Here is a 14,482-nt window from a genome sequence, read left to right as displayed (position 1 = left end):
CTACTTTGGCACGAGAGTAAGATTTATATACCCGAATATCTACGAGTACCTATATTGGAACTTTGTCATGATCATGCACTGGCTGGGCATTTTGGTGTAGCTAAGACCACCGATCTGGTACAGCGTACCTTTTGGTGGCCTCAGTTATGTGAAGATTGCAAAAGATTTGTGGAATCCTGTACAACCTGTATTAGAAACAAGGGTTACAAGACCAAGGCATGGGGACTACTAAGACCTTTGCCTGTCCCAGACAGGCCATGGAAGATGTTATCCATAGACTTTATTGTTGAACTACCTCCGGCAGGGGGCTACACCACGATCTTTGTAATAGTAGATCGGCTATCAAAAATGGCCCATTTTGTTCCAATGAAGGGTACCCCCTCAGCCTCAGAAACAGCACAAATGTTCATTAAAGAAGTTATCAGACTCCACGGGGTGCCAGCCAATATTGTTCAGATCGGGGGTACAGTTTACCTCCCGATTCTGGAAGTCTCTGTGTAAGACGCTGAACATTGAGCTATCATTCTCCTCTGACTACCATCCCCAGACTAATGGGCAAACAGAGAGAACAAACCAAACTTTTGAACAATACTTACGCTGTTTCTCTTCTTTTGCCCAAGATGATTGGATTTCCATACTTCCATTGGCTGAATTTGCCTACAACAACTCCATTCATTCCGCTATCAAACAGACTCCATTTTTTGCAAATTATGGCTTCCACCCTTCATTTCTACCTAATTCCCTTCCTGAATGTACAGTACCCGCAGTTCAGGAGAAATTGAATTTCTTTACCTCTAATAATCAAGTTTTACAGGAGACCATGACCAGGACCCAGGAATACAACAAGACAACTTTCGATAAAAAAAGGCGAGGTGAACTGTTACTTGCACCCGGTGACCAGGTATGGTTGTCTACGATGAACCTTAGGTTGGCCTGCCCTTCAAAAAAATTGGGTCCCGAGTTCTTAGGACCATTTCCTGTCAGACGGAGAATTAATGAGGTGACATATGAACTAGAACTTCCTGATTCATTAAAGGTTCACCCGGTATTCCATGTGTCTTTACTTAAACCTTCCATTTTCAATCCATTTCCAGGTCAAAGTACGGATCCTCCTGATCCAATTTTGGTAGATGGCGATGAGGAATTCGAGGTGCAATCTATCTTGGACCACAAGAGGAGAGGTAATCAGAATCAATTCCTGATAAAATGGAGGGGGTTTGGACCCGAAGGGAATTCTTGGGAGCCTGAGGATAATATTCATGATGAAGGTCTGTTGCAATCTTTTAAAAGGTCCCATCCAGAGAAATTTGCCTGAAAGGGCATCCTGAGGCTGCCCCTTGGGGGGGCAATGTCATGAAGATCCTGCCAGTAATCGGCATTCCAGGCTCACTAGAGCACGGCCGGGGGCGCTACCACACATGCGCACACGCACATGGGCGCTACCGCGCACGGGCACTCCCGTTGGCGCCAGGCGGGCTATTTAAACCTGCCTGTCACACTCAGTCCCCGCTGTCTGCTCTACAGCGTTCCGTGTGCCAAATCCTGATCTGATCTGAAACCTTCTGTTATCTGACCCGGCTTCCTGTTTTGACTATCCAGCTATCCGCCTGCATCTGACCCTTTGGCTTGCTTTGACCATTCTCCTGTCTGATCCCTGGTACCTCTGCTGTCCACCTGATATGGAACACCGGCCTGTTTGACCAACCCTTTGCCTGATACTAAGTTACCAGTCTGTTACCTGCTGTTGTTTCTGGTTCCGGTCCAGCGTTCCAGTATCCAGTCTGCTACCTGCTGTTGTTCCTGGTTCCAGTTCAGCACTCCAGTATCCAGCCTGCTACCTGCTGTTGTTCCTGGTTCCGGTCCAGCGTTCCAGTATCCAGTCTGCTACCTGCTGTTGTTCCTGGTTCCAGTTCAGCACTCCAGTATCCAGCCTGCTACCTGCTGTTGTTCCTGGTTCTGGTCCAGCGTTCCAGTATCCAGTCTGCTACCTGCTGTTGTTCCTGGTTCCAGTTCAGCACTCCAGTATCCAGCCGGCTACCTGCTGTTGTTCCTGCTTCCGGTCCAGCGTTCCAGTATCCAGTCTGCTACCTGTTGTTGTTTCTGGTTCCAGTTCAGCACTCCAGTATCCAGCCTGCTACCTGCTGTTGTTCCTGGTTTCGGTCCAGCGTTCCAGTATCCAGTCTGCTACCTGCTGTTGTTTCTGGTTCCAGTTCAGCACTCCAGTATCCAGTCTGCTACCTGCTGTTGTTCCTGGTTCCAGTTCAGCACTCCAGTATCCAGTCTGCTATCTACTGTTGTTCCTGGTTCCGGTCCAGCGTTTCAGTATCCAGCCTGCTACTTGCTGTTGTCCCTGGTTCCAGTCAAACGCTCCAGTTTCCTGCCTACTTGCCTGCTGTGGTTCCTGGCTCAGTCTACGTTCCAGTCTCCAGTCTTCTCTTCAGTTTCTGATTCCAGAGGTTCCCACCACTCCTGGACTTCTGGGCGACTGTTGATCCTGCCAGGCACCCATACCACTCCTTACTCTTGTGTCCTCCATTCCAGAGGGCCGAGTGTGGGAGCCATAGGGGAGGTCTCTCTCTGCACTTCGAGCTCAAAACCCACCAGGTACGTGACAGCAGGCAACTCTTGCAACAGCTGGTGTCAGAGTGCACGCATCTAAAATCAGGAAGAGAATGAATCAATTTATCTTTGTGTTTCAGGAAAAAGGTCATTACTGTCCAAAAAGAAGAGCAAGACTACAGTGTGCCTTTGAATATACAGTATGTAAACAAATCAGGCTTTCTGGAACAATGTTCTGTGAACTGCTGAATTGTAGATATATCTGTTTTGAATTATAGCAATTGACATGTGTGACATGGACCAAAAAGAAAATTTTAGGAGAAGAATTGAATACCAACTGTGAAGCACGGTGGTGGAAATGTTATGGTTTCGGGTTGCTTTACTGCTTAAGGACCTTAGAGGCTTGCAGACATCCAGTTATTTATGAAGTGTACATTATATTTGTATGTGCTGGATGACAATGTGAGGGCTATTGTTTCTTATATTAACCTATTCAATACCGGGCACTTTCGCCCCTTCCTGCTCAGGAAAATTTTCAGCTTTCAGTGCTGTCGCAATTTGAATGACAATTGCGTAGTCATGCAACACTGTACCCAAACAAAATTTTTATAATTTTCTTCCCACAAATAGAGCTTTCTTTTGGTGGTATTTGATCACCACTGGTTATTTTTTGCTAAACAAACTAAAAAAGACCAAATTTTTTGAAAAAAAACAAAATGTTTTTCTTTGTTTTGGTTATAAAATTTTGTTTTCTCCTTCACTGATGGGCACTGATGAGGCAGCACTGATGGGCACTGATGTGATGGCACTGATGGGCACTGATGAGTTGGCAATGATAAGGTGGCACTGATGGGGAGGCACTGATATATAGAATTGATGGGTACTGATAAGCAGGACTGATATGCAGCACTGATGGCCACCAATCGGCGGCACTGATATGCAGCACTGATGGGCACTGATAGGTGGCTCTGATGGGCACTGATAGGTGTCACTGATGGGCACTGACAAGCGGCTGTGATGGGCACTGACAAGTGGCTGTGATGGGCACTAACAGGTGGCACTGATGAGCAGTACTGATGATGAGGTACTAATGAGGTTCTGACAGGTGTTACTGTAGGGCACTGATTGGCAATGTGATGGGCACTGACTGGCACTGTGGTGGGCATTAATTGGCACTGATTGGCACTTTATTGGGCACTGACTGGCAACTGATGGGCACCTTTTTGGTGGCACATCGGATGGGGCTGTGCTGATAATCAATGTGCTGATTATCAGCACAGACCCCCCCATCTGACAGGAAGAGCCGCCGATCGGGTCTCCCTGTCAGCGCAAACCGAGAAATGCACTTCCTGGTTCAGCTGTGATTGGTCACAGCTGATCACGTGGCAACAAGCCTCTGTCAAATGCTTCTTACCACGATCATAGATGCGTTGTATCAGACTGACATACCACACTCGCAATCGCATGCCAGCATGTTATCCTGATGGACGTCATTATCCTGATGGACGTCAGGATAACAGGACCACTTCCCAGCCATCAATCTGCTATAAGCCCGGCGGGAAGTGGTTAAAATATTGCAGGGGCATTTGAAACAGGCTGCATATGCAAGAAAACATACACACATGTTGCAACTGAAAATTTGCCTGAAGGAATAGTAAAAACAGCACACAATAAAAGTGTTACTAAACCCAGGACACTGCATTCATTATAGCTGGTCTCCCACATTACACAGAACATGGAAATGCAATTATTTTAGTAAATATAAATGGCTAAATACTTTTTCTCATCAGCACTATATAGCAGTCTTGTGATTTCTATCAGTTCCTGGTGAAGCTTGTAGGAAGAGTTTTCATACTGCACTGAGCTGTCCTATGAGGCACAGGGCTCCTGACCCTTTGTCTGGACAGTGCTAATTGGTCCTGTGCTGATCACATGCACTCGTCCAAGAAAAAAAAAAACTGGTCTAGCAACACACACCAAATTGAGCATGTGCAGCATGACTCCAAAGGCTCTGTCTTATCCGGACTTGTCGAGGGGGACAGTCCAGGGAGGGGATGATCTGTGCATACAAGATCAAGCGGCCTTTTTACACAATGCAGAGGTTTAACCCCTAGGTTCCACAGTGAGTATACCAAGCATACTTTACTGCATAAACAGACTAATTTTACTGTTGTGGGTTTATTAACTTTAACTTCAACTTTTCACATGACTACATAAGCCAAATCAAGGACACACATCCAAATTAGATGAAAACTTGCAAAATGGAGTAAAAAAAATTGTAATTACTGGGGTGTGTTATTAATTCTAGAACTTAACCAAATCCTTTGTTCACTTACAATTCACAGAAAGCTTATTAACAGCAATTAAACTTTTAGATATGTTAACCACATTAAACGCGAGCAAAAGGCAAAATGACACTTAAAAGATATTATCATCCTGGTAAAACATTAACGCATTGTGAAATTTTCTTGAATAGGAAGGTAGTAATATCTAAACATAAATACAAATGGGCAGTCCCAATACCAAGATTTATATGAAAGAAAATATACAATATAAGAAAACATAATTAAAATCGTACAAGGTCAAATGTATTTTTAAGGAAAATCTTTTTCATTTTCTTGGCTGTCCAGAATTGCTGTATTTTAAGAACACAAAGTCACTAACATGCATTTTTTTCCAATTAATGTAAACACATAGATTCAAATTTAGATTAATACACTAGTTGTAATCTTTTTTTTCAGGAAATATTGATGAAGTAGAACAACAGTGGAAGGCGGAATTCCATCGCTGGAACAATTACATGATGGACTGGAAAAATCAATTTAATGATTACAGCAGTAAGAAGGAAAGCTGCACTGGTCTCTAATTAATAGCGTTACCCTTTAAAGAATTACCATATTGTGATTAGTAGGTACAAAGATACTGGTAGTCATTTAAAGAGACCCTGTAACAAGACCATTCATTTCAGTAAAAATGTTACCATAAGATTATATGTGCATTTAACATTTTTTTTTTGCATGTTATATACCTGAAAAAGTCTCCCTTGTGCAGACATCCAAATGACCTGGGCTTGGTGCTGGGCACTGCTATCCTGAATATGATGTCAGCACCCCCAGCAGACTCTGAGTCACTCAAGAAACAGTCTATAATATTCCCCTATTTTTTTTCAATTGTGAGGGTATTAACAAACTGCTGCTTTTTTGAGTATGTTTTTAGTCTTTTAATTACTGATGAAAAGTCTGTAAATAAGCCTTTGCATTATTGTAATAATGAATGTGTTTGGTTATTAGGTGAACTTGTACATTTAGTTAGAAGAACACTACTGTGTAAAAGTTTTGTTGCTTGTGGGTAGCTATATTTTGATGCAGCAGCTAATTTCTTGTTCAGTTATCCACTGAAATCTAACGCAAGCACTTTCTACATGTGTTGTAGATGTGTCTCCCCAAACTAAACAAAGTGAAACCATAAAACAGCATGTTGGAAGTATACAGTTGGATTCGGTCTCTAATGCTTTGGCATGTACAGACACACGCTTTACATACATTTATATTTTATAGCTACACATCACACTCACAGTACATATTTTAAATATGGCCAAAGTAATGTTAAGATAATTGTCTTTATTAAAACAACAAATGTAAAATCATCAGATTTTGTTATTGTATGTATTATTATTTAAAGCGCTACAAAAAATAAAATATTGTGTTCTCTTTACTAAAGCTGTGTCAAAAAAATCCTTTAAAAAAATATAACACATTTTAAAGGAAATCTATCAAACTATTTAGGAAGTGGAACAAATCAAAAGTTTAATGCCATTCTGCTCTGGAGCCAGACTATCATGTGTAACAATCCTCAGGAGTGGAACAATGACTAGCCTTGACCACCAATCACATGGATGGTCCACACGTCATAGGCTTGCCAACTGGAATATTGTTAACACTTAAAATATACAGTGTGAATACATACAGTAACCTGAATGACACATATCACACAAATGTGTGCTTAATCATACAGCCTCTGTGATTACATTACAAGCATTTAAAATGAATGTTGTAATTGGTTTATTTGCTCAGTGTGCAGTGCTATATCTACAGAGAACTCTGCAGGCTACCATTATTGTTCTCTTTTTACAAATACTGGTTTTGTGGCTGGCTGGCTGCTTGGCTGGCTGCTTGGCTTTAAAACATTCACAATCACTGAAAGGGAACAATTGTGCCAGCCAGTGAAGGCAAGGACCAGTGCAAAACTTTAGTTTCAATCATGGTGGGTCACTGCAGCATCAAAGATCTGTGCAGGGAGCTGGGTTACACTGTGTAATGGATCACTGAACCAACAGGGTTTTAGAAATATGTGGGTATTCATGCTAGTCACCAGGGGTGGCCTGTCTATTAAGGGCACAGGGGCGCCGCCCCCCTGTCTATCGCTGCCTCCCCTATCCATGTGTCTGGCCTTTTTCAGGACACCGGAGCATGGATTCCAATGCAGGGGGGCTGTTTTTTGAAGCACCAATTAGAGCCAGAGTCTCTAATAGGCTTCAAAATAGGGTTGGCTCGGGTCTCAGGGCACGGGTTTTGACACCGGTCACCCAATTGGCTGAAAGGACAGGTGATCCTTTTGTATGCCTAAGAGGAGGAGGGAGGCTGTGATGCAGAGAGGACACAGGAGCCTCTGCCTGCCACCCATAGGAGCCCGCATCCCAGCCACTGGCCACAGCCCATAGGAGCCCGCTCGTCTGCTACCGATGGGGTAAGTGCCAGGGTAGGGGGGGTGCCGTCAACCGACCGGGGTGGTGGTTGTTTGCCGCCCCCCCCCCAAAAAAAAAAACACCAGCCGCCACTGCTAGTCACCAAAGGCTTATGAGTCTACTATATTCTATGGGGGCCAGAGCATGAAAATTGCCAGGAATGAGCACAGCCACTTTACAACAACAAACACAAAAAGTACTAGAAGGTCATAAGCAAGATCAAGAAGTCCTTTTGCTATTTTATGGATTTATACAGTATGTATTTCATGCAACCGATTAGGAAAGGGCACAATTTGATGAAAGGTGAGCTGCTTGGGGTGGCTGAACCACAGAAGGACTGTGTTCATTTTGAGCTTTTAATTATCAAATGAGATACATCCTGAAATGTTGGTGCTGAGAAATCTTTAAAGCTATTTACAGAAATTTCTCATTCATTGAATATCGATGAGATGTAAGTTAAAGTGTTATTACATCAATTAGCTATCAACAATAATGTGGTAGCATCACCCACATGCTTAATAAAATACTGACTTGTTTATTTTGTCTTGAAAAGAACTAGAACTACTTTCCAAAAGCATTTCAGTCTGAAAGGTGGCTACACTATTTGCCAGGAGCTCCTGAAGTTCCAGTGAAGACCCCCAATCATGTGAGATCCCAGCTGGGGCTATGTGTTACATAATTTATTAGAGAACTGTAGAAAAAAGGCTGGAGGATACAATCTGTGAAAAAATTCTGGTTCTCCAATGCAGAAAGCAAATGGGTGAGGGACTAACAGAAAGGGAAAATATGGGGAATAAAGTTTATTGAAAAAATACTGGTCCTTAAATGCAGGAAGCTGAAAAGGAGGGACAAGATGAAAGGCAAAAGCTGGGGAATCATTATTAAACAATAATGTAAAATAAAAAAAAAAATAAAAAAACAGTAGCCCTCCAGGTCATGAAGCTGAGTGAGAAAAGACCAGCAGAAACAGAGAATGGAGCACACATGTACTGTATAAAGAGACAGCCAAGGCATTACCAGGAAATAATTGTAGTGTGTATACATAGCATGCTCCCCTACTAGAAAGTTTGAGGAAACAGCTGAGAAAGTGAGACAGCAGTAGAAAGTTTTTTAAAAAAGTAAAAAATGTTTTGTAGCAAATTTTAAAATATAAAAGTACAGCTAAAAAGAGAAGCTAGATGGAAACATGAATTATTAGCTGAGCATTTAATATTACTTTAAATAAATATATTAGGATACAGTATATGCAATGGATCAGATCATGTTTATGGATCATACATTTTGTTGATGGCACAAAATTGCGTTTACAGTCAGCCTTTGTTCATTTAAAAAGTTCTTTGCTTTTGTTAATTATGATACATCTCATATGCAATGGAAAACCAAAATAACATTAATTGCTTTAATTTAGAAAATCCAATGGAAAGGAGTATTTTGTCTTGTAATAGGTCAACCATATTAGTAACAGTTAATATTATTTGACTATAGAGAAGATAAATAATGTTTGTGAATTCATTATTCTCATTAAAACCTGTAACTGGTTTAATAACATTAACTTAAAGAACAACACAGCTGCACATTGATCTATCACTAGCCCGAGTCTGAAAGGGAAAGAAAAGTCTGAAAAAATGCCAGCTACATACTGTTTGCAACTTCTATATGTTTTTAAAAGTGTACTAAAGTAATTTCCAACACACATTTGCATATGTTTGATATCCTGGCTATTGACACTTTAAGCTTGTTAGGTTCTTCAATCTCCAGCTGGAATCAATTATCTATCAGCTATGTGAGCTGTTTGATGCAGTTACTAAGCCCCAGGGTAGGTATGTAATGAAATAGTAGGTTATTATTATTATTATTATTATTATTATTATAAGGGATGTACATAGCACCAACAGTTTGCACAGTGATTTACAATGTTAGGGCAGACAGTACAAATACAATACAATTCAATACAGGAGGATACAGAGGGCCCTGTTCGTTAGAGCTAACAATCTAGGAGGGGGGTCAAGTGATACAAAAGGGTAAAAAACTGTGGGGGATGATCTAATGAAGAAAATTAAAGTACAGTTGTTTCATGGAGGCAGGATAGGCTTCTCTGAGGAGAAAAGGGGTTGCCTAAAAGTGGATAGATTTGGAGATAGTCTGACAGATTGGGGTAGGGAATTCCAAAGGATGGGAGAGGCTCAGGAGAAGTCCTGGAGGCGAGTATGGGAGGAGGTGATGAGGGAGCTAGAGAGCGGGAGGTCTTGGGAGGAAAGAAGAGGATGATTAGGTTGGTATTTTGAGACTGGGCTAGTAATGTAGCTGGGGCAGAGTTGTGGATGGCTTTGTAAGTTATTGTTACTATTTTTAATTAAATTTGTTGGGTGAGTGGCAGCAAATGGAGGGATTGGCAGAGAGGGGTAGCAGACACTGAGCGGTTTGTGAGGTGGGTGAGTCTGGCAGCAACATTCATGATGGACTGAAGGGGGGTAGCCTAGTTAAAGGTAAGCCAATGAGGAAGGAGTTGCAGTAGTCGAGACAAGAGATAACCAGGGAGTGAAGCAGGAGCTTTGTAGTTTCCCCTTGTTAAAGGGGGCTTCCAGATTCCGATAAGCCTCCCGCCCGCAGACCCCCACAACCACCAGGCAAGGGTTGTGGGGATCAGGCCCTTCTCCTCATCAACATGGGGACAAGGTGCTTTGGGGGCTACCCCAAAGCACCCTCCCAATGTTGAGGGCATGTGGCCTGGTACGGTTCAGGAGGGGGGGCGCTCTCTCATCACCTCTCTTTTTCCTGCGGCCTGCCAGGTTGCATGCTCGTATAAGGGTCTGGTATAGATTTTTGGGGGGACCCCACGCCATTTAAAAAAAAAATTGGCGCGGGGTTCCCCTTAAATTTTGAGGGGGACCCCCACGTCATTTTTAAAAAAAGTTTTGGTTCGGGGTTCCCCTGTGGGGAAATTCCATGCCGTTTTTATCAATGAACTTTTATGTGTATTGCCGGACCAACAATTCATTATAGCTGGCGCTAGCGATAGTAGTTTTACATTACTTTTTTTCCTTTAGAAATGTCATTTGACTGTTCTAAACACGGGAAACATGCGCCCCTTTATAGGCATACTATAGACAACCCCCAGGTATGAAATTTAAAGGAATATTACACTTTTATTGTTTCACTTTATGCATTATTAAAATCACTGCTCCCAAAAAAAGTCAGTTTTTAAAATTCCTTTTTGCATTGATACATGTCCCCTGGGGCAGGACCCAGGTCCTCAAACACTTTTTATGACAATAACTTGCATAGAAGCCTTTAAAATGAGCACTTTTGATTATGCATGTTCGCGTCCCATAGACTTTAACCACTTGACCACTTGGCACTTAAACCCCCTTAATAACCAGACCAATTTTCAGCTTTCGGTGCTCTCACATTTTGAATGAAAATGACTCAGTCATGCAACACTGTACCTATAAGAAATTTTTGTCCTTTTTTTCACACAAATAGAGCTTTCTTTTGGTGGTATTTAATCACCGCTGGGTTTTTAATTTTTTGCACTATAAAAGAAATAAGACTGAAAATTCGGTAAAAAAATGAATTTTTCTTTGTTTCTGTTATAAAATTTAGCAAATTAGTAATTTTTCTTCATAAATTTTGTCCAAAATTTATACTGCTACATATCTTTGGTAAAAATAAGTACAAATCGGTGTATATTATTTGGTCTTTGTGAAAGTTATAGAGTTCAAAAGCTATGGTGCCAATATCTGAAAATTGATCACACCTGAATTACTGACGGTGTAATTTCTTGAGACCCTAACATGCCAGAAAAGTACAAATACCCCCCAAATGACCCCTTTTTGGAAAGAAGATATTCCAAGGTATTTAGAAAGATGCATGGTGAGTTTTTTGAAGTTGTCATTTTTTCCCCACAATTCTTTGCAAAATCAAGATTTTTTTTCTTTTTTTTTTCACAAAATTGTCATATTAGCAGGTTATTTCTCACACACCGCATATGCATACCACAAATTACACCCCAAAACACATTCTGCTATTACTCCTGAGTATGGAGATACCACATGTGTGAGACTTTTACACAGCGTGGCCACATACAGAGGCCCAACATGCAGGGGAGCACCTTCAGGCATTCTGGAGCACCCAGGCCAATTCTGACATTTCTCTCCTACATGTAAAAATCATCATTTATTTGCTAGAAAATTACATAGAACCCCTAAACATTATATATGTTTTTTAGCAAAGACCCTAGAAAATACAATGGCGGTCGTTGCAACTTTTTTGCGCAGCAATTTTTCGAACGCGAAAAAAACAGTTTTGTGCTTTAAAAAAAAACAAAACAGTAAAGTTAACCCAATGTTTTTGCATAATGTGAAAGATGAAGTTACACCGAGTAAATAGATACCTAACATGTCACCCTTCAAAATTGAACACGCTCGTGGAATGGTGCCAAACTTCGCTACTTAAAAATCCCCATAGGCGACGCTTTAAAATTTTTTTTACTGGTTACATGTTTTGAGTTACAGAGGAGGTCTAGGGCCAAAATTATTGCTCTCGCTCTAATGTTTGCGATACCTCACATGTGTGGTTTGAACACCGTTTTCATACGTGGGCGGGACTTATGTATGTGTTCGCTTCTGCACACGGGGACAGGGGCGCTTTAATTTTTTTTTTTTTATTGTTCATTTTACTTTATTAATTTTAATTTGACACTTTTTTCCAAAAAAATTATTTTTTGATTGATCACTTTTATTCCTATTACAAGGAATGTAAACTTTCCTTGTAATAGGAATATGGCATGACAGGTCCTCTTTACAGTGAGATATGGGGTCAATAAGACCCCACATCTCACCTCTAGACTGGGAAGCCTGAAATAATTAAAAAAAAAATGATCCTGGCTTTGATCGTAGCGGTGAGTCGGTAGAAGCACCGGAGGGTGGCAGGAGGTGGGGATGTCCCCTCTCACCTCCTGCAAGAATGATAAAGCAGTGTAACAGCCGCTATGATCATTCTTATGGTGTAGGGAATCGCCGGCTGAAAAAGCTGATATCTGAATGATGCCTGCAGCTATCATATCATTCAGATATGCCCGCACAAGTCAAGGATGTCATATGAGGGCGGCAGGGAAGTGGTTAAAATGCTTTTTTTTTTTAACGCAAAGTTGTTCATTTCTACAATATTTCTAACACATAGCATGTACATACCAAAAATGACACCCCAAAATTGATTCTCCTACTCCTCCTGAGTACGGTGATACCACATGTGTGAGACTTCCACAGCCTGGCCACATACAGAGGTCGAGTACAGCCGAGTATGGCTGAGCATGGCTGAGCATGGCCGAGTATGGCTGAGCATGGCCGAGTATGGCTGAGCATGGCCGAGTATGGCTGAGCATGGCAGGGTATTGCAGGGTATCGTCGAGTATCACTGGGTATGGCTGGGTATAGCAGAGTATGGCTGGGCATCACCGAGTATGGCAGAGTATGGCTGGGTATGGCAGAGTATTGCGGGGTATTGCGGAGTATTGCAGAGCATTGCAGGGTATTGCAGAGTATTGCAGGCTATCGCAGAGTATTGTAGGCTATTGCAGAGTATTGCGGGGTATTGCAGAGTATTGCAGGGTATTGCGGGGTATTGCAGGGTATTGCAGGGTATTGCAGAATATTGCACAGGGTATTTCAGAGTATTGCACAGGGTATTGCAGAGTATTGCAGGTTATTTCTGAGCATGGAGGGATGGCTGAGCATGGATGGATGGATTGTTGCTCTGTGTCACAGAGCAGCACTGTGGGCACTACAGATGCAGCCCACAGTGCTGCTGCCATCTAATCCTTCCCCCCTCCCCTCTCACACTGTACCAATCGGTACAGAGAGGGGAGAGAGGAACCGGCGTCATGACATGATGCCGGTTTGTTTACATGTGATCGCTCCGTCAGGGGCAAGCAAGAGCGGAGTTCTGGGAGGACATCATAGTACGCCCTCCCAGAATTAAGCAACTGCCCTGTAACCGTCATTCGGCTATGGGCCGGTTGTTAAGTGGTTAACGGTGTTCGCGTGTTCTAACAAATTTTTTGCCTGATCGCATGTTCTGCTGTGAACCGAACTGGGGGGTATTCGGCTCATCCCTACTCAAGAGCACAGCTACGTTTTTTGAGACTTCTGGTGTCATCTGTTTGCCAGGGTTGTAGGGGTCGAAGCCTGATTTGGTGCTTAGTGAGAGGGGCAAGCTCATTCAGGGTTGAAGACAGGGATTTTTTTTAGACATAAGTGACTAAGTTGGGACAGGACAGAGATGAGATTTTGTCAGAGAGGTGGTCAGTAGCAGAATAGAGAAGAGAAGGGTTGACGTTGAGAAGGTTTCTACGGGTGATGGTTAGGCGATTGGGGGAAAAGGTGGTGGAAGACAGGGAGAGAGAGAAACTAATAAGGTGGTGATCAGAGAGAGGAAAAGGATTTGGAGAGGTTGCATGGAGCACATAGGTAGGAGAATAAAGGGTAGAGGGTGTTGCCATCAGAGTGAGTAGAAGTCTATACCCATTGTTTCAGGTCAAATGAGAAGGTTAGACTAAGAAGTTTAGAAGTAGCAGGAGTGCTTGAATTAACAGGGATGTTGAAGTCACAGAGAAGGATTGTGGGAATTTCAGAAGAGAGAAAGTAGGGTAGCCAGGCAGAAAAGACATCAAGGAAAGTCGATAATGGTCCAGGGAGCCGGTAGATCACTGCAATTCTTAAGGAAGTTGGAGAGAATAGACGTAGTGAGCTTCAAAAGAGGAGAGGGACAGAGAGGGAGGAGTGTGAAGAACCTGGAAGGTGCTCTGTGGGCATAGAAGGATTCCCACTCCACCTCCCTCCACCAAACACACAGGAAAAAGAGGAGGAGGATTGTGTTAGCATGGACGTGGAGGATAACACTCAGTAGCAGTCTTCAAGGGATGGTTTTCAGTCCCCAGAAACCCAAGGAGTTGTATGTGGCTTGGAGGAGGTGGTTACGGATCATGTGATCCTTAGTTACCCAGAGGACTCAGAATCGAATGCCTCCGCAAACTTACGCTGCATGGCCTCCTTGATTTTGCAGAGCCTCCCTTGTGCTCATTAGTGAGTCCAGGGCTGGCCACCGTGGGAGAGGGAAGCAGGAGAAAAAGTGTTGGATTCATGAAGCTAGGTTTCGGTGACAGCAAGTAGATTAAAGGTG

At 42.5% G+C, this 14,482-nt stretch overlaps 1 protein-coding gene across 2 annotated transcripts in view; it reads left to right on the top strand.

The window, feature by feature from the left end:
- BCHE (butyrylcholinesterase) overlaps nt 1-6,278 on the top strand; it is a 176,695-nt gene extending 170,417 nt beyond the window's left edge. For both annotated transcript variants that reach the window (XM_073626140.1, XM_073626139.1), the window contains one exon: nt 5,301-6,278. In XM_073626140.1, the coding sequence (XP_073482241.1) occupies nt 5,301-5,425 (125 nt within the window). In that variant the 3' untranslated portion in view covers nt 5,426-6,278. The remainder of the gene's footprint in view (nt 1-5,300) is intronic.
- The last annotated feature ends 8,204 nt before the right edge of the window (nt 6,279-14,482 follow it).

The sequence above is a fragment of the Aquarana catesbeiana genome, linkage group LG04 (genome assembly GCF_042186555.1).
Source record: "Aquarana catesbeiana isolate 2022-GZ linkage group LG04, ASM4218655v1, whole genome shotgun sequence".
Lineage (NCBI taxonomy): Eukaryota > Metazoa > Chordata > Amphibia > Anura > Ranidae > Aquarana > Aquarana catesbeiana.
This window is presented reverse-complemented; position numbering and strand designations above follow the sequence as displayed.